This window comes from Eucyclogobius newberryi, unplaced genomic scaffold, assembly GCF_026437365.1.
Source record: "Eucyclogobius newberryi isolate DKJ021-1_F unplaced genomic scaffold, fEucNew1.0.hap1 SCAF_20, whole genome shotgun sequence".
Classification (NCBI taxonomy): Eukaryota; Metazoa; Chordata; class Actinopteri; order Gobiiformes; family Gobiidae; genus Eucyclogobius; species Eucyclogobius newberryi.
In genome coordinates, this window is record NW_027315835.1 from 17,938,026 (window position 1) to 17,961,640 (window position 23,615).

Genomic DNA, 23,615 nt, shown 5'->3' on the forward strand with positions numbered 1-23,615 from the left:
ATCGTGCATTTATGAAAAATAAAACTTGCATTAAGATATCCTGTAATGTGATTTTAACAACTTAACTATCCCAATGTCCATTCAGTGATAGGCTTAGAGCCAAACTGCTTTAGTATAACATTCTCACTGTGTGTTACAGTACTGTGCAAAGGTCATAAGCAGGTTTGGACAAAAACATGTACAAATTCTTATAAAATACAAAATATGAAAACATTTATCTGTCCAATAAGTCACTAATCCAGTTCTGCAAAAGCAATGACAATCCTCAATACAAGACTAAATTCAGTAGATGAGACTCTGGTTTGGAGGCTAATGTTCAGTGACAGACTGGGAATTCCTTAATAATCCATTTCTAGACAAAATATTGTTCCGTATTTATTGTAATATTTTCACTTTCCCCAAACATTTGCACAGTTCTGTATGTCTTTTGAGGCAAGTTTGTTTGTGGATTTGAAGTTTGTGTATACATAATCACAGTGGTACTTTATCTGACCCCTGGCCTAGCCTAAATATAGAAAGAGACTTGCAGAAAACATGATAGGAATAATACCAATTACCAATAGACCCTAAAATTATAAAAATGTTACTTAAAGGTCGCCCTGTAAACTATGGCATTGTTGCCAAATCCATATAAAATAGACATAGGTTTGGGATTAGATGAACAGTCAAGACAAATAAATACAATGGAGCAAACATTCATTTGTGAGTTGATTTACTTTGAGAATGTGAATGAGCAGTACGTATCATTCATACAAAATGTATATTACTTTGAAGAAATGTGCAAACAAAGCTTTTGAACAAAAGATGCCATCACATGCTCTCTGATGCTGGCATTTGTAAAAATATACAGATAGAAATATATACACACGTCTACATACTCACTGTGGGCATTAGCAAGGGGCTGCTTGCATAGTTCAGTGCATGCATAAGCGGTCTGTCATGCAACAATATATATTATGGATGAGGATGTTTCTTCTTGGTACAGTCACTGTTTGTGTTGTACTATTACAAGCTGGACATGTGCACAGCTGAGGTCACATGCAGAGGATGGGCGGGGCCACACCATAATGTCCTGTACATGTATGGTGTTTCACTACAGGCATGTATGAAGATGGACACTCAGACAGCATTATTCAAAGAATGAAGAACTTTTAAATATACATTTACATCTCATGGTGAAAAGAAAGAAAAATACACCACATAATCAAAATGTAGCTTTTATTTTATCTTTACCAAAATCAGATTAATTTATTATAAATTCAATCTGATTTATACTTCAGTGACAACTTGACAGGACTTGTTTACCATCTTGGTCACAGTTTAGCCTTAAACAATTAATTTGGATGACTATAAAATCAAACCGCCTTAAGTGACCCACTATTATATCCATTCTGCGAAGCGGGAATGGATATAACTCTGTAAAAGTCTTAATTCAAGCTGTCATTGTGTCCATCTCTTTATACAAGCCATGTGTTTGGCAAAGACGTCCCAACAGAATGCGAGTGCTTGGTGAATGTTGTGTCTGTACAAAACCCTGTTCATCTGAGAGGAATGGGACAGGTGTGGCAGTCGGGAGATCCATCTCCCATGTCCCGTGTGGAATCGGCAGAGCAGGGGCTGGGGTGTCTAACAGATCATTTTTCAAATAAAACACAGACATTTAGGAGCGCTCTCCACACATATTCATACACCAAAGACATGGTCCAGTCCTGCACTTCTCACTCCTGTCTCCTTTATCATTTAAAAATACTTTAAAGGCTTCTGCACAATGACTACATCAAGGAGCATATGTAAACAGCAGTTTGGGTTAAATAGGCTTAATTGTGGTTTACTTTAAATTACATTTTAGTGCTTAATAAATATTAAAATTTAATATAAATTTATAACCTGCAGTTATACAATTCGGATTAAATACTATGATTATCTGAGGCACTGACGTTGTTGATATAACACTCTGAATCCTGACGGAGAGCGGTATACACGTAGATTTTTGGATAAATTCTCTGCATCAGCATGTTAGGAATTGCCAGTAAACTTTAGGTGACTCAGTAGTCCTACTTTCCATCTTGTGCAAAGTCACTTTAAAACTCACCACCCACTGAGGTGGTTTTCTCCCAGCTATGCTACAGACAGAACAAGGCAATCATGTCAATACATGTGCAGTCCATGCTTATGTACAATACATTAGTATAATTCATATTCCTACCCCTAGCCTCCTCTACCCCATCGCCTACACCTACACTTCTACCCCCTGTTACATCCCCATCTTTTTCTCTCTACTTCTTCTGTCTTGTTCATTTTATCTGTATATTAATGTGTTCTGTACGTGTTGTCCCCCCTGTCTGTAAATACCCCCCCCTTTTTTTATTATGTTCAGCGTCTTTGGGTCACTGAAAAGCGCTATATAAATAAAAGTTATTATTATTATTATTATTATTCCTCAATAACAACGCAATCCATACAAAGTGCTTTGTTAAAATCCATTCCTGTTTAACTGTAGCTCTAGGAAGGGAAGCTTCAGGTTCAACATGGCAGCTGGTGTTCGGTAACCACGAGGAGCTACAGATGTTTCACAATGTCCCAAACAGAAACACAAGAGCTGCCCAGAAAACACCACCCACAGGACATTATTTGGACCTCTGGCTATTCTGTGTGGAGCTGAGCGGTATTTTCCTGGTCTGCATTGTTTTTTTGTTTGGCTCCTTTTTGTTCTCTTTAGCAGAGGCCTGAGTGGTGGATTCTGCCCCAGAGGTTTTGGATTTTGTGGATGCTAACGACGGCGGTTTAGCTGCTGTGGAGGTCTTTGACGATTCCCTGTCTTTGGCCTGATTAAGTGGAACGTCAGACTTTTTAGTAACTCCTAGAACATCTTTCCCTTCCCCGACTCCATCCTCTTGAATTCCTTTGGACTCTGCTTTCCCTGCGCGTCCCTCTTTTGGCCTCAGGGCAGTTTTGAAAAAGGACAAAGCTTTTTCCTCTGTCTTACTGTTCCCGCGTGCTCGGGCTGACGGGGCAGCACTTGTAGTTGACACTCCCACACTTGAGGATCTCAGGCTGGCCATGGAGGAGCTACTGCTGGAGCTCCTGCCCACTCCCCGGTGCTCTGCAGTGGGCCTGGTTGGTCTGCCTTCTGCCTTACCTGCACCTCCAGACCTGGACGGTGGAGGCCCTGCATGGCTCACTTTCCTCTCAGACGCAGCAGATGTCCGAGGAGATTCCCGGCTCGCACTCCGGTCTGCAGCTTTAGTCCTTGCTGATGCCGAGCTTCGATCTGCTCCAGCTCTGGGTGAAGGCCTACGTTGTCCGTGAGAGCTTTGAGAACCCGGAGAAGCACCTTTCCGCTGTTGCGAATCAGGGTGTAGTAAATCCTGGGTTTGGGGAGAGCCTCTTTTGGATGGGGTTGCTGCCCGTGATGAAGCGGTCTTAGCCGCTTTGGGCAAAACATCGCTCTTGTCTTTCGAGTTAGAGGGAGACGCTGTGCTCTTCTGCACTCGGGAGGGTGATTTGTCTACGGCGGGGGAAGCAGGAGAGAGAGAGCTGGAGGATGTTGAGGAGGTGGCCGCCCGTCTTTTAGGACTCCGTTCATTGTCCAGTCCAGTTTTAGCAGAGCCTTTCTTGGAGACGTCCTGAGTTGCAGTTCTCTGTTTGGTCTCCTTCACAGCAGGGGAGTGGCGCGGGCTGGACTCTGCTGGACTCACAACATTGTTGTTGTCCGTAGTCGGTGTTGAGTTCCTCTGCTCTGCCTGAGCCACAGCTCTGGAATGGACCTGGTCAAGGAGTCTCCTGGCTCCGTGATGACAGGACAGACGATCGAGTTTAGGTGAGCCGCTTAAGCAGGTAATGTTGTCCGCCACCTCTCCGATCCGCTCCAGTGTGGGGGAGGAGGAGTGCGATTCCAGGGAGAAACGAGAGGGAGAGTTAGAGCGGAGCTGGAGCTTGGCCGAGTGGGGCCACGATGGTTTGGTGCCATTTTCACTGAGCGCCAAGGGGCTCGCAATGGAAGATCGGGATGAGAAGGTTTGTCGTTGCATTCCTCTGACTGCCGGTCGACTTGATAATCCTACACACAAAAAGGCTATTAGAGTATCAAAAGTGTCAAACACAGATTTTGTTTTTGATACTTAACTTCTCTCTCTCAATTGGACAATTTGCAAAATAACACTCAATCTTCAGAAGTATGAATGAACATGTAACGTCTTTCTCACCATCGTCTTCACTTCTTTCGGCAGCAAATTCGGCGGACTCGGACAGAGAGGCCAGAGAGGTGCGTCTGGAGGACCCAGAGGAGGCCTGGCTCGGAGGGCGACTCCCCATCAGCCGACTGATCCAGTGCTCACATAATGAGGAACTGGTCGACCCTTTGTTGATAGTTAATATAGTTACAAGCTAATACCTAAAATTGAAATACTATGGTACATTTGTAAAAGTAAAGTTGTGTACCTCCCACAGAGCTGTTGGCTGACCAAGAAGGAATGGTGGCCCTTCTTTGATAAAACAAGATGTAAGCAGTCTGTTTGCACACTTCCTCTTCCGGTATAGGATGGACATCGCTGTCATCAAAGCAGTACCACTGCCCATCGATGGAGTTCTTACAGTGAGCTGCACAACACACTCTGTTACTCTGTTACTCTGTATTCTGTGCTCTTACACATGTATCTGTCCTGCTCGCTCACCTGTGTAGTGACCCCCCTGCATGGTGCCGTGGTGGTTACACACAGCATACAAGTCGTACAGGTAGTCCTCAGGGTCACGGCCCATGCCATAAGGACGTCTCCATGGTGACCAGTGGGAGGGCAGGCTCCAGCTGCTCTGGCTACGCTTCACCATATGGGGCGCCATGTCCATGCCAGTGAGGGGGAACTTCACCATGTTCTGCATCTTAACACGGCGGTCCTGGTCCTGTCTGAAGCGCTTCAGGTGGAGGATGAGGATGTCCGGGAGGGTCCACAGACTCAGCTTTATACTGCCCTGCTGCAGCTGTTTACAGTGAGGGCAACGCCACGCATCGTCCGGGGCAAGCTAAAACAACATGCACGTGTGTAAATACCAGGGATAACCACAGAGGTAATGTTGATGTAGTGTGAACGTCACCTGTTCCTCTTTGGTGTAGAGCTGAAAGCACTGAGCGAGCGAGCACGTCTGAGGCTGCAGGTGCTGCTCTTTCACCTGACGCACACTTTCAGCATCTGGGATGTACTCGTCCTCCGTTTTCTTGAACAGACTACACAAACAATGTTACACAATAAAAGTAGAACCCATAACATGCTGTTAATAATGATTCAAATATGTCACTTACTAGTCTTTTGTCTCTTTGTCCCACTCAACAACTATTTTGACATGCGGCGGTCCTCCAGGACCACAAGACTTGAATGCCCTGAAAATCAATAACAAATACATTAAGCTAAATGTGCACTACATAACACAATTAACACACAATTACTAGACTATGGTTTGGGGATTAAAATGGAAAACATTTTGTAAGTACTGTATTTCATTGTCATTCCTTGGTTTCACATGTTATCACTGCCCCCTGGTGGTGGACATTACCTCTCTACTGAAGGATGGACAAGTGGTTGCTCTTCCTGAGGCAAGAGATATGTAATTCCAACCACTCCAACCACACGTAAAGTGAAGGGCCCGACCTGCTTGACAAATATCATGTTATAAATACCATATTCTTATTTCAGAGATACTCAGAGACATTTGAAGGAGTGCAACCTGTACAATAACTCCAGGCCTCATGAGATGTCTCATCTTTTCAAGGATCTCTTTCTGAAGTGTGTCCCATGTCACTGTTCGCTCCAAGTACAGAATAAATGGATTTCCAAACCTGGAGAATAAACAAGTGACCTTTGAACGTAGCTCCATCATGAATTGTAAAACCTGGTAGGGTGGGTACAGACCTGCGTCCTTGCTGCCCAGCACACGCTCTGTTGCACACCAGCAGAACAATCTTCTCGGCCTGCTCGCTGTTCTTGTTGGGGCTCGGAGGGGGGCTCGGCGGGGGCTCTTGTATCTGGGTGGACAGCCGGTTAATATCTGTGCCGTACTTCAGGTTGTTTTGATTGAGATTCGCATGTGGACTCCCTGTTGGACACACAGAATACAAAGAATAAGGCATTTTTCAGCCTAGTGAGTGAATGAGCATTAGCAATGCAGTCCATTTGTGATTGAATAAAGGCCACTAATGGTGTAATGGCCTTGAGATGGGTTGGATTCGAGGGGGATAAACAGGAAGCTGTACCGCATCTCTTGGAGCGGATCTGGTCTGGTCTAAAGAGCTCTGGGGTCTCAAAGGCAAAGATTGAGTCGCTCTCTTGAACGATCTCCAGGTCGTCATCGTCATCGCAGAACGAGCGGTGGAAGCCGTCATAGTACATTTCAGTCAGGACAATCTGGAACAAGCAGAAAGACTATGAAAATACACTGGTCCAAATACAATAAGAATCAAGACCGTCACACAATATCTATTATACAGTATATTGATGCAAGAATCTATATTTATGACAGAAATGCTATGGTTAGTTGAAAGGATTGGAAGCCATAGGATTAATTTGTTTGATTTAATTTGATTTAATTTAAAAATCCCTAAAAAATAAAGATAAGGTTCATTATTTGTGGGTTATAAGTTTGCATATTTCTTTCAAAAACAGTGAATCTCCTTTAGACTTGGCTTCAATTACCTGTTTATTCATGGGTTCCAGAATGATGAGAAATTAGGAGCGTTGCCATAGAGAGTGACAATTAAAAACATATCTATCCATCTAGAAAAAGTCCTCAAAATAATGCAAGATTTTCATCAATCTGAAACTCCAAAAAACACCGAATGTTTTTGGGGCGGCATCACATTTGATAACATTTTGTAGCACGACCGGAAGATATTCAATAACACAACGCCTTTCGAGAGACATATTGCAGCGACCACAGATCTCCAGGAGAACATGATGAGAGTGTCAAAAAGCGGCTGTTACTATGGAAATCCGCCAAATGTGAAGCAGCACAAAATGCCCAAAGAGATGCAGTGGCCACACAAATGTTAAAAAAGGTAGACAAAAGTAGCAGTAAGAGCTGGATTAATTAGTCCATTAATCAGCTGAGGGTGTCTTGGTTTTATTTATTTATTTATATGATTATTTTGAGAGATTTAATAGGATTTATGTTCACAATAGCAGAAAGAAGAACGCATGTAGTGAGTTATCTTGGCAATTGATATGTCAGGAGTTCATTTGGATCTTAATAAACTAAAATAAATGTGTCTTTTTACAGCTAAATACACTGTTTATTAGCAGTTTTCTGTATAAATATGTGTAATTGTGATCATCTACTGCGATCTTGGTCACATGGTAGCGATTCTTAACAGGTTTAAGAGCTTTTACTGTGCCACGCTCCCTTTTAGTCAGCAAATCGATGCACACAACATGTCTTTAGTCGACTCCAGCCCGACTGCTTGGGTCACTAATACATAAAAAAAAATCTCCATTGGTTTAACAGCACTTCAAACTGAACAGTCTATCATAAGCTCTATTTGTATTAGTCTTTACTTTTACACCGGGAGAACGTCGCTGAATCGATGGAAGACAAGCTCTCACCTGTTGAGATGGGATTTTGGTCTCCTGAGCCACCGCCTGCCTGAGCCTGGCCACGGTGCCGGACAGAGGAACGGCCACCCCGACTCGCATGCAGTTGGAGCACTTCCCCTGGTACACCACTGTCACATGAAGGGGCCTGCGGTGTCACAGGAAATCACATTAATTGGCTGTTTTTTTCCAAGGCTGAGGTTTTTCAAACACGGGCCCGAGTCCTAATTTTAGCTGCACCTGTCAAATCCCACCGCGTTTGTTTGTGCCAGAGCTGACGACTTCGTACTGTTGCGTTTCGGCTGTGTGGAAATATTGATTGTGTTTTGGTGTTTGGTGGCTTACCGAGTGTGAGGGACGGGGATTGGCAGTGAGATGCAGAGGAAAGGATCAAAGGTGTTGCTCTGTTTCTGGCAGTGAGGGCAAGTCAGCGACGACCTGCGCAGACGAGATGACGGGGCAATAATGAGCGGGAACACAATTCTCACACGACAACGAAAGCGTGGAATAAAGAACATGAGGCATCTACTGTTTATTTATAGGGATTCACTCAAATGTTTTTCATTTTGGAGTGACTCGTTGTGACACTTGTTGTGTTGAACCTGTTGCCTGTCAGTTGGATGTCAAGATTATAAGGTTAGGTGAGTATTTGCGAAGTAAATTAGGTCTTTTCTGAGTCCAATTAAAAGAAATGTGACGGTTTTTGAAGCCTTTCTGCTCAGCCTTTACTCCAAAAAGTGAGATTTTTTTTATCATGCTTTTTATGTCAAATTAATCATGCAGAAAGTTTGATTTCATAAAGCGGATAAGGCCACAGTTATTTTATTACTTGGTTTACGGATCCGCCGCACTTAGATTATTGATTTCTACAATATAAATAAAATATATGATTATCATTTTTTTTTTATAAAGTACTGCCGTCAACGCAAAATAGCTTTAAATGAAATATAAAAAGTGGTAAGAAGTCAAAAGATAAGAGTGCGTGAAGCAATTTTCCGTCCCTAACTCGCAAATACACATTTTAAACTCTTTTAACACATTTTGAAATTATATTTATATTATAGCATTTATTTTTATTAGCAATTATTTTAGTGTTAAACATTTTCTAAAAAAAATTAAAAATAAAGAAAAATAAAGTTTTTTTGTTATTTTTGTGCCGTCAAAACCAGTATCGTGCATTGAGCCTGTTCCTTAGTATTTACATTTTGTTGGAAATGTTAGTATTGTAACACTAGTCCTTGTAGTACTTATGACGTGCACTTTAAACGTGTTTTTTTTTTTTTTTTAATGAAAATACACACAATTCTGCAGTCAAGTTATCATGTGTATATTATTTGTACAGACTGTAATTTTAGGTAATTTTGCAGGACAACTTCTGGGTTTAAAGGAGGTGAAATTGTTATCGCATTTGAATAAAACATTTTTGTGGCAAACAGAGGTGGGTAGAATAGCCTAAATGATTTACTGATGGAATAAAATGTGACTAAAGCATAGGTTTTATAATTTGTATCGATATATAACCATGAAAGTACAACCCCATATAAGTGTTTTTGTATTGGTCATTGCAGTAAAAGGTGGACAGAGCGGATTCATCTTTTTAGACATTAAATCAAGTCTAGGCAGAAGATTATGCTGTTTTAACCTTGCCATTTTTGGGGCAAACAGAGGTGGGTAGAATAGCCTAAATGTTTTACTCAAGTAAAAGTGCAAAGTAGTGGTCCAGGAAATGACTCAAATAAGAGTAAAAAAGTGCTCGGGGAAAAGTAACATCTGATTTATAGTTAGAGTGAAAAACATTAAATAATGCACAAAATAGTCAACTAAAACGTCTAAAGACACATTATCCTTCCAAACAAATCTAAATATTACATTTTGTCCATATCGCTCAAAGAACATGCTAAATAATCACCTGTATTGTGCCTGAAACAGTTCCTGTACAAAAGATCCGGGCGCTGGTAGTGGAGAGCCTTCTGGAGCACTTTCTTCCTCTACTGGTGGCTAGAGAAAACAAACACCACACTTTATATTCATATCTGAACGTCTGAGTGTGAGAGATTTATGCAGAGACTGACGGGGGAGAAAGAGAAACACTTGAGGAGTCGAAAGGCAGATCGGCTGGCAGTGCAGTTTCCCTGATTTCATTTCCCCCTCGGCTTCATGATCTCATTTCCTTTACCTTGACGGGCAGCCTGATGTCGGGGTGCACGATGTTGTTGAGGTCCTCGTGCACGCGGTCCAGGAGCCAGAGCAGGAACTCCTGAGCGTCGTGCTGAGAGTTCCCTCTGAACTGGAGGGCGCTCTTCGACACCACGTTCTACAAAAGCAGAGAAAAAACAGAGATATTTATTACTATTATTCTAGTATTCTAGTATTACTGACGTTATGAATCAAAAACAAACACTTTATGAAATGGAAACAAACGATTCCTCATCAATAGTGTACTTAGAGTTGTATTTTGTGATTGTTTCAAAAGGTTCAAACATGTCGGGTTCAACAATGTCATATACTACGTACTATTTTTCTACAATAAAAACATTAAACAGTCAAATTTGATGCTATCGCTGGGGGAGTTGTCTCGGAGTGCACATTAATTAGGAATTTATTAGGTTTTCCCTCCAACTTTCGACCTTTTTTGGGTCAGGATTTGGGTTCATATCATGTTGTTGGCATGAATCACGGTTACTACGGTGAAATAAAACTGTCAAGCGTTGGTTCTGCCGTTTTTGAACAAAAAGTACCGGTACTTGTTTCATTTAAAACAATATTGCAGCTTGGGATGTCAAGATTATTCGCTTAATGAATAATTGTGATTATTCAGGTCACAATATATAAGAATAAAAATGACTGTGAATAACTGTGACTTTTTTAGAAACCAAATTACAGAATCAGAGTCAGAAAAGGGTTATTGCCATTGCCAATGAACAGAATTCACAAACATAGGAACAAGCAATGAACAATGATAAAACAACCTATACAAAAACAAAAAGGGCATGTATTAAAGAAAAAAACATTTAAATCTACTATAGGATAAATATTAAAATAGGCTTATACAAATTTACTGTTAAATTTACAGACGTAATTTCAATTAAATCTGGACTTTAGGTATAGTGCCTTTTATGTGGCTGTTTATAGCAAAATAACTTTACTTTTGCATTGAGAAAGTTTGATTTCATAAAGCTGGTCATGTGATATTGGACCGGTAATGTTTTAGAATGAGAGAAAATTAAGGATTTCACTTTTGTTTTGTTGTGTCAGTCATTTTGAATAATCTTTATATTCTGATGTTCTTTTCACAATAATCATAACACTGAAATGTGATACTGTGACCTCCCTAAGTACAACATAAAGCAAACTGTAAAATAATGATCTTCCAGACTATAAGTTGCACCTTTTTTCATAATTTTGGCCGGGGTGCGACTTATACCTATATTTATACTTATATACTTATACTGATACTCCGGAGCATTTTATATGTGATATTATTGTTATTTTCACACTTGCAACCACATTTCATACTCCAGTGCAACTTATATATGTTTTTTTCTTCTCTATTATGCATTTTTTGGCTGGTGTGACTTATACTTATATTTATACACTTATACTTATACTCCAGAGCGACTTATATGTGATATTATTTGTTATTTTCACACTTGCAACCACATTTCATACTCCAGTGCAACTTATATATGTTTTTTTCTTCTCTAATAAGCATTTTTTGGCTGGTGCGACTTATAGTCCGGAAAATATGGTACGTATGTTATAGTTTGATACTAAATACCTGACTAAATTGACACATTTTCCTTATAAACACAAAGAATTACTATTATTATTTACATTTACATTCAAATGAGTTATTACTTTCTTAAAAACATGATTATCCTCTGGCCTCTATCAGTACAATTATTGGAAAGTCAGTCCACCCCGACATCTCTACAATCAGAGCAGCTCCACCCTCTCATCAAACATTCACAAGCTTTGACCGCCGTGATTAGCATGGGGGTCAAAGTTCAAAAACATGTTGACGGGGCTTTTTTTTTTGTAAAGGGACATCTGAATCTTTGAAGTGACAGTTACACATCAATTTCTCATCAATTTCACATAGAGCGATGAGTGTCCCACAAGGTCAGAGGCAAGGACAAAGCTCTGTGGCCCGTCCCGGTCGGTCTCCTGGGACAGACCCGCTCGTTTCCAAGGCATTAGAAAAGACCAAGTCAGCAAAGTGGGCTAAACCCGGGGTCACAAACAGGCCCGCATCAGCAATGATAATGGCCAAAGCTGATGGAAGACGGGGGGGAAACACCGGAGAAGAATAAAGTCAGAATATAGAGTAAAAGGTATTTATTATCCAACTTATACTCATATGAAGAGGCTGTAAAAGCGCTTTCCATTCAGTAAAAGCACTTCTATCCTTTGCCTATGGAGTAAAGTTACAGTACGCTCTTGGAAAATGAGACTTTTCCTGGTTAAATAAAGGTTACCTGTAAAAACTCTGAAAAAAAATATATAGCCAAATGCATTTTAATGTTGAGGGGTTGATGTCACTGCAAATGAACTGTTTGTTTATGTGTATGTACAGTACGCTCTGCGGGTGTTTAACTTTTAACTATGTTTAACTTTTTGAACATAAAAACAACAGCAGGACCAGCAAGAATGAATGCAATTAGAAAATAAAAGGGTGGCATCCTAAGAAAATAAGGGTTAAAGCATTTTCAATTCAAAATAAGAGTACCATGTTGTCTACTGTCTGTTTTTTCAGTCTCTTTTCAGATTCAATCCAGAAGTGATTTTTTTCCATTGTGCGAATGTCAGTCCAGTTTGTGTCATCATTTCCTTAATCTTTACATATTTACAAGCATTAAGTTCATTAATGTGTGCTGTCCCTTTAAAAATAAAGAATAAAAGAATTAGAGTAGTGCTGTAAGTAACGATCATTTCAGTAGTGATTGTTCTTTCAATTAATCAAATAGTTGTTTAGAAAGCAAAAGTCATGTGATGAAAAGATTTTGACTAAATTTGACCCAGATGAAGCTGAAGTAAGGATCCTGTTTAAGGACAAACATCAAATACACTACATTTTCACATTTTCTGTGTAATTTGTACGCAATTGCGGCTAAAATTGAATCATTGTTTGTTTGTTTAATTTGTGTTATGTTTGAACAGGGTATGAAAAAGAGAACTTTTCTCATTGGGGTTTCCCTGTATAAATAAATAAAATGAAATGAAGTCAATTTTAATAATTGAGTTGTTTAAATTACTCAATAAAAAACATTTATAATTTTTTTCATTAAGATTTTTGATTGTCTTGTCACAGTCCCTTTCACTTTTTGTAAAGGAGGCAAACCTCAACCAAGACCTTTACACATTTCAGATGAAATGTAAAACATGATTATTGTTATCTGAACTCCTGATTCATTGTATAGTCAATATTGTAGATGTAAAAACATATTCAACATATATTAGGGTCCTCATGTTCCTATCACAACAATCTTCTGCTTTATGGAAACAGTTTGTTTCTTTCAGGTGAACGGCGCCAAGACTATTATGATTGTTATTTTCACTTTAGACTCTGAATAGCTGGTTATGATTTGTCTATGATTTAAGGCCCCTTTTTAGAATAATCTATTATCAATCAGACACTTTGTTCTGAGGCGGCCGACTGAGACAGAAATAAACGCACAAAAATAGCAGCACAGTCCAAAAATAAGCAATGTTTTGTTTGGCCTTCAGTTGTGTTCCTGTCTATTGGTCATGAAGGACTGAATGGAAAAAATAGGTCAATACACCAGTCAAGAGAGTAACAAAAGCACAAGATGGTTTATAGTTGTTTTAGACTAGTGCTGACCTGGACAGTGGTCAGAGGCACAACACAAGCACGAGCAGATGCCCACTCCTGGGATTTACAGTAAGAGGTGTGAAGAGGAAGAGCAGCCTACAAGTACCTAAAGTACTTCTAACTTCAACACTGAAACTTCATGGCCAGCCCAGCTCTTCACAAGCAGATGGCACAAAGGAGGAAGAAGAGAGGGGCCTGTGGGGGACACACATGTAGGGCCCTTCTTATACAGACTAGTTTGTGCCACGTCAGGAAAATATGCCCAGCTGCAGGCACATGTTCCAACATGGTCTATCTTTTTAACCATGTGTGTAACATTGCAAGACCAGAGGAGTGAGAGGTTTCACACGTCCTCATGACCAACATATGACAAACTAAACCAGACAACAAATCAAAACAATCATCAAACTATTGCAATAGTCGCAATACAAAGGCTTTCAGTGAGTATCTGAGCAGTGGCTTCTAGCCTAAAGGCTTATGTACTGTGTACTATGTACTATGTACTATGTACTGTGTACTGTGTACTATGTACTATGTACTATGTACTGTGTACTATGTACTATGTACTGTGTACCGGTACTATGTACCGGTACTGTGTACTATGTACTATGTACTGTGTACTGTGTACTGTGTACTATGTACTATGTACTGTGTACTATGTACTATGTACTGTGTACTATGTACGATGTACTATGTACTATGTACCGGTACTATGTGCTGTGTACTATGTAATATGTACTATGTACTATGTACTATGTACTATGTACTGTGTACTATGTACTGTGTACTATATACTATGTACTATGTACCGGTACTATGTACTATGTACTATGTGCTGTGTACTATGTACTATGTACTATGTACTATGTACTATGTGCTGTGTACTATGTACTATGTACTATGTACTATGTACTATGTACTATGTACTATGTACTGTGTACTATGTACCGTACTGTGTACTGTGTACTGTGTACTGTGTGGGATGTGTTTTGTTTTTCAGGAGAAAGTTTGCTTGTTGATGGTGACACACACTTACCTTGAAGTCCCTGCTGTGCTGGGGCGTGTACTCAGAGGTCCAGAGCGCTCGGACCAGGCCGGACAGTTGTTTGGTGACCTCCCCTGAGTCCTGCTGAGGCGGGCTGCCCCTCTTCTGCACCAGGACCACCCCGTTGGCCTTGGGCTTGTCACTGCTGCTCGCAGTCTCACTGCCGCTGAACTGCTCCAGGGCCAGATACTCTGCGAACAGTTCGGTGTTGCTCAGACACTGGAGGATCGCGTTCATGAAGCAGGTGTTCCCGTGGTTCTTCAGGCCCGCTACTCCCGGCACCTTGTCCCCAAAGAAGGGGAAGCCTCCACAGTCGCTGTCATCAGACGCGGCGGAGCCTCCGGTGGTCGTGGGGATGAGAGCAGACTCGTCCTTCTTGTCCTGCTCGCTGTGCTCGTCCGTGCTGAAGTGGGACAGTGTGGACAGTGTCCGGAGCACTCTGTTCATGAAGCTGCCCACGGAGCGCACCGAGCTTCTCCGGAACAGCTTCTTGCTGAAGGACTTCTTCTCTTTGTTACTCACGACTTTCGACATGGTGAGGCTGAGTCTCAGTCAAGTGCCCTTAAATGTTAAGTCACTTGTTTTAATTTGACACAAGGCGCGGACATATTTGTCTGTTACACAAAGGATCCCCACAAATGGGGTTCATAGCCGCGAAGTGCAACACTGCGTCGGATTGCATAAACAGACGCCTCTACGGAGAGGAACGCGACAGAGAACACCGTGAATACACGGGGCAACGGCCATCCTCCCGTGCGCTCCGAGTCTGCGGGAACATCTGTGTCAAAAGCGGAGATCACGGGATTAAGGGAGGCAAAAACATCAGACGGCGCTCACAATTAGCCTTTAGATGGGGACAGGCGGGATTCCTCATCATTTATTAAAGAAACCGCAGCTCCACCCTGCACAATGTACCGACGCCTTTACATTAGACGCGAGCACAAGTTGGGGTGAGGAGGATGGACGTCTTTAGGCAGGGGGTCCATGCCAGCGTGTGGGACCCCCTGAGCGGCGCAGCGCTGCCCGTCGCCGCTCCCTCGCCACGGCCTGACAATGAGCATCTTTCCTCCTACCTCTCTCCATGTCAAACACAATGTCCTCATCCGCAGAGTCACCGGCGGCTGCAGCGGGCGTGTGCGCGTCTCACGGCTCCGGAGCGACGCTGTGCGCGGTGCCACTTAGGGCCAGGGTCTCCATCACACCGAGGGTCTCCTCCAGCACAGACCGCAGCCAGGCAGCAGCAGCCGGGGAGCAGCAGCCGGGGAGCAGCAGCCAGGCAGCAGCAGCCGGGCAGCAGCAGCCGGGGAGCAGCAGCAGGCACAGGGCGGTAACGGCTGACGTCAGCACCAAACACGGCCCATATTGGAAGAGAGCGCGCAGGTACACACGCGCTCACGTGACCCGCGGCAGCACGCACGAGACACAGAAGCGTCCTCCGGGCCTAACGGAAGCCTACAATAACATTCAAGCGCGGCTCATCATTTAAAGCGAGACTCTAATGTATTTGTTTGTTTGTTTGTTAGTTTGTTTTGGAATAAGTCCAGAAGCATCACGAACATGGAACAAAAATAGGATCAGGGAAATAGTGAGCTAGAAATGAAGAAAAAGTAGAATCAATAAAATACATTAGAAAATATACTTTTACTATATTACAAGGCTGTGTTCCTCATGATAAAAAATTGAGCCACATATCAGAAAAGTGATAAAATGGTAAAGGGCTTTGCTTTTGCTTGAATTAGCATAACCCATTTAAATAAGGCCAGTGCCATCATGGCCTCAGCAAAAACATCTGCAATAAACTCCATAAGGATTTATCATAAAGATTGGATTCTAAGACAAATGTCATTACACCATGTCAAAATGTTAGGCTCCTCTGTTGAAACGCTCTTCATGTTCCATACATGCTTGATAACTCCAGGTCTGAACAGGAGCATCACTGCCCTCCTGGACAGTCTCAGGTGCAGCATGAGGACTGGTCATCTAATCCCCAGGAACTGTCTGCATACTTTTGTGAGTTTTGTTTTGAACCATCATTGGGCCAAAACATTGGTTCAAGGATCTATCCGGATAGTGAATGGCACAGTGTTTTCTCTGTAGTGGTCTAGGTCTTCTGTGTCTCTAGATATGTGACCACGGACCATCACTGACCCATCACCAAACATCTAAAAGTATCCACAGGTTTTTGACAACTCCTCACTTGCCAGCTCTGGTGTTGGCAAATGCCACTAGAGGGCGTTGGGCACACAGACCATCCTGAAGAAGTTTCTCACTGTTTGGTCATTCACACTCACACCAGTGGTCAGCAGGAGGTCACTTTGTAGAATTCTAGTGATACTTCTTCTGTTCCTCCTTGCACAAAGGACACAAAGGAGCAGAGGTCCTGTGGCGGGCTGTAGACCTTCTATACTTTAAATATCACAGAACCTCTTTCATGCTCTGAGGACTGTGGAGACACAGAAAACTCTGACATGGATTGAAGTGCCATGTGCTATGTGGACACAGTTTGAATTGTAAGGCTGTGAAATCATCCTTTGTAGTATTCATACGCATTTTTAATCTTAATATTTAAAACATATTTGCTTATACATTATACACATGATGCATTGAAACAGCAGTATTAAAGCTATGCAAGAGATCTGTTTATTAAAATAGTTTTAAGGGCCCCCAATCCACATATAAAAGTAACATAGTCGGCACACAGTATCATACAATAATTAGATACGGCATTAAAATTGTAATTAACACTTCGTTTACCTTCACCTGACTTTAGGCCACATTTGTTGTATTATTAGAATATAAATGAAGAAGATAGATAGATAGTAGAGAACATCTACATATCTATCAATCTTCTTCTTCTTGTCCTTTTAAGCTGGAAGCGCACTCAAGCTTCATCACCAGAAATATAAGAAATTAGCATGAATGGGGATGTTTCAATGTTTAACAACATTCTGATAAACACGGATGGAATCCCAAATAGTTTCAGATTGTAGTTACTTCCTGTCTGTTGCAGGTCAGTAGTCGATGCTTCGAAGTGCAGCGATGGTGGAGCTGAGGCGCCTGGGCAGGAGTTTAGCCGTCTGTCTGTATTCTTCTGGTTTGGCCCTCAACAAAGTCACTATGTGCTGCAGTGTGCGAGAAGGCTGCAGTCCCAAAGCGTCCATCACGTTACTCAGGTAATCTGTGAAATTGACAGCGTGTTTACATACTGGTAATAAAAGGGAAAAAAAAATACTAATATGTTACCAATATCTGTGGCCAACTGTTTAGTGGAATGTGGGCCGAGTTGTGGGATGAGCAGAATGGCATCACAGTAGGTTTGCATTGCGGCCCGAGCAATAGATCCTAACCAGTAATCAGCAGTGTTATCCAGTTCCCCAAAGTCATCCCCTGCAAGCACAATGTAGCAATGAATGGTCAACGAGTGGGACAAGGAAAAAAATCTCTCTCTCTCTCTCTTTCCCGCAGACACTCATAATGCCCAAATTCATTTTAAATGGGGGAAAAAGTACTAATACTTTTGAAGATTATGCAAAAAGTACAAGTTGTTCAAAAGTAATAGCACATGTACTACTGCAAAAGCGATCGTAATGAGGTATAACATGTTGAAATCGGTAGAAGCGTTAAAGAGTTGAAACTGGCTAAATGGAAAATCATGGAAAATATAATAATAAAAAAATATGTGAAATACAAGAAAATATAGTGCCTGCGTGACATCACGCAGACACTCAACAATTAAGAGTGTGTATAATAACCTTGCTCTGGAGGAAAAGGCAGCTTCCCTGCATGTAGAGCCATCTCAAGAGCCGGGTCCTCTTGTGTAACAAATGGCTCCAAATGGAGTGGTAATGACATTAAGAATTGTCCAATCTGCAAGTTATGAAACACTGAATCAAAGTGGAATCTGAAAAACACCTTTTTCCAGTAATAAAATGTGTTACCCTACATTACTATCCTATATTATTATCGTATGTACAACTATTTTTGTACTCTTACAAATGTAGCAAATGGTATTATGTTCATTATGTTCACAAGAAACTTAAGCATTCATTGTGAGTTTTTCCCCCAAACTAAAATAAGGAGGACACAATGGATCAATGTGGCATACATTTGTTATGTATTCTTGTGGGGAGAGGCTGAAGTTGGGTAGATCCTCAGTGTAGCTTTCTCCTAACCCAGGCCCATCCTGGCTCTGCACAAGAAAAATAGAGAAGTCTGTTATGAAATAAGATCTTACACTTGATACACTTAACCCATTTAAGCGCCTTTTCAATACAGGAACTTCCGTTTTGTCAGTAACGGATCAAAATCAAATAATTGTGAAACTCAATCCTCACCTCCATTTTTGAGACGAGGCAGAGCTGATGTTTAATCTGCAGGAAGACTGCGTCGAAGGCCAGCTGGTTGGCCTGCTGGTTCAGTCTGCTCAGAGCTGCTCTGGGCTCAGCTAAAAGACTGGAGTTCCCTGTGCCTTTCTCCTGCAGACACAATGAACCGGTTATAAACAGTATATGCTCATGTATATAACCCCACAGTGCCATTATGGGGAAGCTGGATTGGTTATGTGGATGTTAAAGGGGACATAAGATGTCAGTTAAGTTAAGTAAAGAGCTTTTAACTTTGTTATAAGAGTGTTTCCGGATCATTAGTGTACTCAAAAGTTCCCTCCCCTCCCACACCCCTGTATTTAGTGTTATGTTGGGTTCTGAAATGTCATGTAGCCACTAAGATAAAAACATGTAAATAACAGTTTGGATCAATATTGCAGTTTAGAATTACAAAAAAACATTAAAAAAAAAAATCTTCTTATGTTATAGTTTAATAAAGAATCTGACTAAAAGCATAATATCTCTCATTTAAAACTAAATTAATGTTATTTTCATTGTGACTTTTTTGTTAGAATGTTGAATACCTTTAAATTGTACAGGACCTCCATTAGGCTGTTATACTCGGTCAAGTTCCCTCTCTGGAGGTAGTTGTACTCCTGCCAAGGGTTTTTGTTGGCACTTTTCCTCTCAGTGGAGCTGGCCTCTTGGATCCCTGCCAGGCTGCGTGGGCTGTACGACTCCGACAAGTATTTTCCCGCAGTGCCCAGGATTCTATCATTTGGATTCATCGTTAGAATCTATGCAACTTCTCGAGAACTAATTGAAAAAGTATCATGCCGTTTTGTGTGAAAACTAAGGACTTTTACTCACTTGTTTGATAACTGCTGCTCAAAGGCACCACACTGTCTTAGCAGCTCTCCACATGTTGCAATAATCCTGTTGAGACAATAATATACCATGACTAAATACACATTATACAGGTAGATCTAATAGCCATTTCCTTCTATTTAAATTTGAAACAAATCCACAAGAGATTTAAACAAGAAAGACCATTTACAAAAAAGGGTTCTTACCTAACAGAATTTTGGAAAGCGGTCCAGTCTTCCTGAAAAGCACCAGAACTTGGTACATCCTCGAGTTTGCACTTCTTCCTTGTTGACTGTAGTGTTCTTGAGAAGTCGGACACGTATCTAAAAAGAACCCAGGTAAGTATAAGAATTACCCCTTTTAATTAAGCAACGTGCTGATAGCGAAAAGAAGCAACATTACTTTGTAAAAAGAGCTTTGATTGCTTTAAGGAGTCCACACACTGCCAGTCCATCAGTCAGTTTGATGCAGCGGTCCACGGCGGCACTAGACAGGCCAAACAACTTGCCTACAGAGTGGCTCATCTCCTCGACGCAATCAATAACCTCGCCGTGTTCCTAAAACGTGATGGAATTAGGTCACGGTTGGAAAAGACAAAAGCAAAAAAAAAAAAAAAAAAAGATTTGTAACGACAGGGGTGTGAACGTACCAGAGGAACTGCACTGATCTGAATGAGCAGATGATGTTCCTCCAGCTCTCCGTACTGCAGCTGGTACGGTTTATAAGGGTCATAGAGGGCACAGACCAACTCATTCACCTTCAGAAGGTTATTGTCACCTGTAGATTCATTTTGATTGAAGATTAAGCTTCATTATTTTACCAGATATTATCAAAAGAAGAGTCTTGGTTGCGTGCGTACCTAGGTGTGGCAGCATGGCGGCCTCCAGACTGTGTCCAAAGGTGGTTGTGGTGTGGTGCAGCTCTAGTAAAGTTTCAAGGCGCTGGTCTTGTGCGGATTGCTCCAAGGCTGAGCTGAGACACACGGGGATGGATGGCACCATGGCCCCCAGAGTCTGAATGAGCAATACGGTAACCACCTCATAGGGATTTCTGAAAATCTAAAACAAAAAACATGGACAAACAGATTAATTTAGCAAATACCAATTGATGTGTTTTTTTTTTCACTATTCAAATCAAATCAAATCAAATCAATTTATTTTTGTAAGGCCCAAAATCACAACAACAGTTGCCTCTGAGGGCCACAGGGAGAAATGAATCAACAATGTCTGTGGTGGCGATGGAGTCAGACAATGTCTGTGGTGGCGAGGGACGATGTCCCAGGGTCCTCTGTCCTTAGACTCTCCTTCTCGGCCAGGAAAAACTACAAATTAACTCCAAATTACCTGGATGGTCCATTGAAGTTGAGAATGCCATGTAGAAAGCAATGTATCATAGAATTCAGCCATTTGTTGGTTTAAGCCGAGTTCACTTTGAGAAATGTCCTGCCACATATTTACCAACTGACCCTAAAAACATAAAATTAAAAGATTTGTTTTTGATGATTAGTACAAATCACAAATGTGGAGAGCAGCAATTACTTTGTGGCATTTGTAGTAGTAGGCCAAAAGCTGCGGCATTCTGTCAATCTCAGTAAATACTTTGACAAACAGCTTGGCTTGATCTAAAAAGACAGGCAAAATGTTAAGAGTTATTATTAAAATATATTTCACAATCGTTAAATTTGCAGACAGGCACCTATTGACAGGGAGTTGAAGGTTGAAACTATCTGTGGACTGGCTAGAGCTTCCAGTCTGTTTTTCAGGGCCTCCAGGTGGACGCACTTTTCTGAGTAATCAGGTGTGTCCACCAACATGGCCAGGCTGTTCTGCATGCTGGTCAGTTTAGAAGCGATTAGTGCAAAGTTCTGGAACAGAGAACATGACAAAGAGGGAAGACATAAACACAAATGGCATTCAAACATACCGTAGTCCTAAACATACATTTCAGAAAGCCGCTCCCAATTAGTCTCAAAGGTATGTCAATTATTGTTTCTGTCCAAATTGTCAAATGTTTATGTGTTTATGTGTTATTGTGTTCATGATGAGTTGAGGCCCATATATAGTTCTGAAGTTCTGAAGTTTAATGTTTATGAACAATGGAAAAGTCTCAAAACACACAATAAAGCTGAGCCAATTAGCAACCACAACCACAACTAGTATTTCCCTGTGAAAAGTGTGCACTTTGACCTTGTACTTTTCTAAACCATGCATTTGGGAGGTGGAAAAAGAGCATTCACCTGTGTTTTAAAGGTCTCTTCGATATCTGTGCTGAGGGTGGTCCATTTATCCGCCTCTTGTAGCCCATCTGATGCCAACTGCATGCGGCCCTTTACTTTGTCAATCTCTACCAGCACCTGAAAAAAATGACATGACATTTAAGGCTTTAATACACGTTGTTGTAGTGGAGCGCCCTTCCGTTGTTGTTGTTGTTGTTGTTGTCGTCATTGGGTTACCTGCATAGACTGCGCCGTGTCTTGCTCACACTTCTTGATGTCCTCTTTGACCAGAACCATCTGTTCTTTGAGGAACGATGCCTCCTGTTTCAGAGCTTCCACGTCCCGCAGCACTCTCGGCATGTTTTGCACAGCTTGGTTACTGCTCTCTGAAACAAGACCACCACAGTTTAGGATAATATTCTCGATTGCACTATACTACAATATAACTTTTCATGGGTTTCAGAATGATGAAAGACTGTATTATGTATTCTCCTACATATTAGTATTATTTAAACTACATTATACCACAGACACAACAACCCTAAAGCAGGATAAGCTCAGTAAATGAGTGAATTTGACCTACAAATCATTAAAAACTAAATAAATAGCAGAATGAAACACCACTTGTTATCATAAGTGTATATAATTGTCTTGAATAATATATAATTGGCAGCTCAAAGGTCATTGTTCTACAAAAAATAACCAAAAACTTCACACTCGCTAGGAAAATGCACAAATGATAAATATGAGCGCCAACATTATTTTCCCAGCCATTATTTCTTGAATATGTCAATATCGTCACAATAATTACTTTTGACACCCAATATTTATTGGTTGTACATTTTATTTGCACAAGTTTGAGCTGTAGGTTATTATCAAATGCTTCAAGTTACTAACGTAGGACTAAAGTGCTTCATTCTGCTTTTTTTATTGCAGCTCATGTTTGACATTTTTAACAATATGGTACATCCAGAAAAGTATGATCCTGATTTGTAAAATGTTAGCAAAATTTGACAACTTCGTTAATAGAGATAGTATCAATTGGATCCAGTTGTGAGAGATGGTTTTGTGGGGAACTGACCCTCAATGGAATTGTTGACTTCCTGGATGAACAGCTGCAGCTTCATGACCAGTGTAGCTGCGTGCGTGTCCGCTTTCCCCGGGGCGTCCTTCTGCACCACTCTGAAAGCGCCATTCACCCAGTCCTTCACGTCAAAGTCATCGTCCAGGAACTTGGAGAAATCCATTTGCACAGCCTCTTGTCCCCGACACGAGTTTCTGAGCAGCTATTCACTAGTCATCTGTCAAAAACTCATTGTTTACAGAAGCTAGCTCTTGCCAAACAGAGGCTTAGAGACGAATAAAAAATATATCGCCCATGAAAATGAAATAATCATGATCACCAAATACAGCTCCAGCAAAGCGACGGCTTCCTCCAGAGTTAACCGTGAACAAGAACAGCATTAAAAGAAGACAACGCCACACATCCAAGGTTTGAAGCTGACACTTGACAACAACTTCCTGCGTGTCCAACACTATTTGCTGTCCCCGGAAACATGACGCGTCATAATTTAATTCTCCATAGACTGTTTTCGATGTACTTTTCCCAAATTACACAGCTTGGTGTTATCAATAAAGCGGTAATTGCATTTTGTTATTTTATTTCAAGTTTGGGATTGAGAAGTGTGAAGCTATCAAAAGGAAAATGTACTGTGTTACAAAGAAATATGTCCGTGTGAAAAATAGTGATGAT

The 23,615-nt window shown here is 41.2% G+C and overlaps 2 protein-coding genes across 4 annotated transcripts; both read right to left on the bottom strand.

The window, feature by feature from the left end:
* Nucleotides 1-695: 695 nt before the first annotated feature.
* Nucleotides 696-15,721, bottom strand: LOC140368633 (ubiquitin carboxyl-terminal hydrolase 31-like). 3 transcript variants are annotated; one of them, XR_011928183.1, is made up of 16 exons: nt 14,447-15,721; nt 9,754-9,891; nt 9,487-9,575; nt 7,923-8,015; nt 7,590-7,725; nt 6,245-6,395; nt 5,904-6,087; nt 5,719-5,830; nt 5,548-5,642; nt 5,297-5,374; nt 5,092-5,221; nt 4,674-5,019; nt 4,441-4,599; nt 4,206-4,358; nt 2,452-4,060; nt 696-2,213 (listed from the first exon to the last, which is right to left on the bottom strand). XR_011928183.1 is itself a non-coding variant. In XM_072455621.1 (15 exons), the coding sequence occupies exons 1-15, from the start codon at nt 14,987-14,989 to the stop codon at nt 2,628-2,630; spliced, it is 3,840 nt and encodes a 1,279-aa protein (XP_072311722.1). In that variant the 5' UTR covers nt 14,990-15,721; the 3' UTR covers nt 2,410-2,627. The 3 variants fall into 3 exon arrangements, 1 of the variants encoding a protein (XP_072311722.1); XR_011928182.1 differs by having other exon boundaries at nt 696-2,208; nt 2,449-4,060; XM_072455621.1 differs by lacking the exon at nt 696-2,213 and having other exon boundaries at nt 2,410-4,060.
* A 1,744-nt stretch (nt 15,722-17,465) lies between these two features.
* On the bottom strand, nt 17,466-23,404 carry cog7 (component of oligomeric golgi complex 7). Its single transcript, XM_072455932.1, has 17 exons — nt 22,944-23,404; nt 22,100-22,248; nt 21,884-22,000; nt 21,343-21,511; nt 21,186-21,268; nt 20,991-21,113; nt 20,507-20,705; nt 20,297-20,424; nt 20,050-20,204; nt 19,854-19,970; nt 19,651-19,716; nt 19,365-19,551; nt 18,790-18,930; nt 18,561-18,644; nt 18,208-18,322; nt 17,699-17,842; nt 17,466-17,633 (listed from the first exon to the last, which is right to left on the bottom strand). Exons 1-17 carry the CDS (start codon nt 23,107-23,109, stop codon nt 17,467-17,469), a joined length of 2,310 nt encoding a protein of 769 aa, XP_072312033.1. The 5' UTR covers nt 23,110-23,404; the 3' UTR covers nt 17,466.
* Between the last annotated feature and the right edge of the window lie 211 nt (nt 23,405-23,615).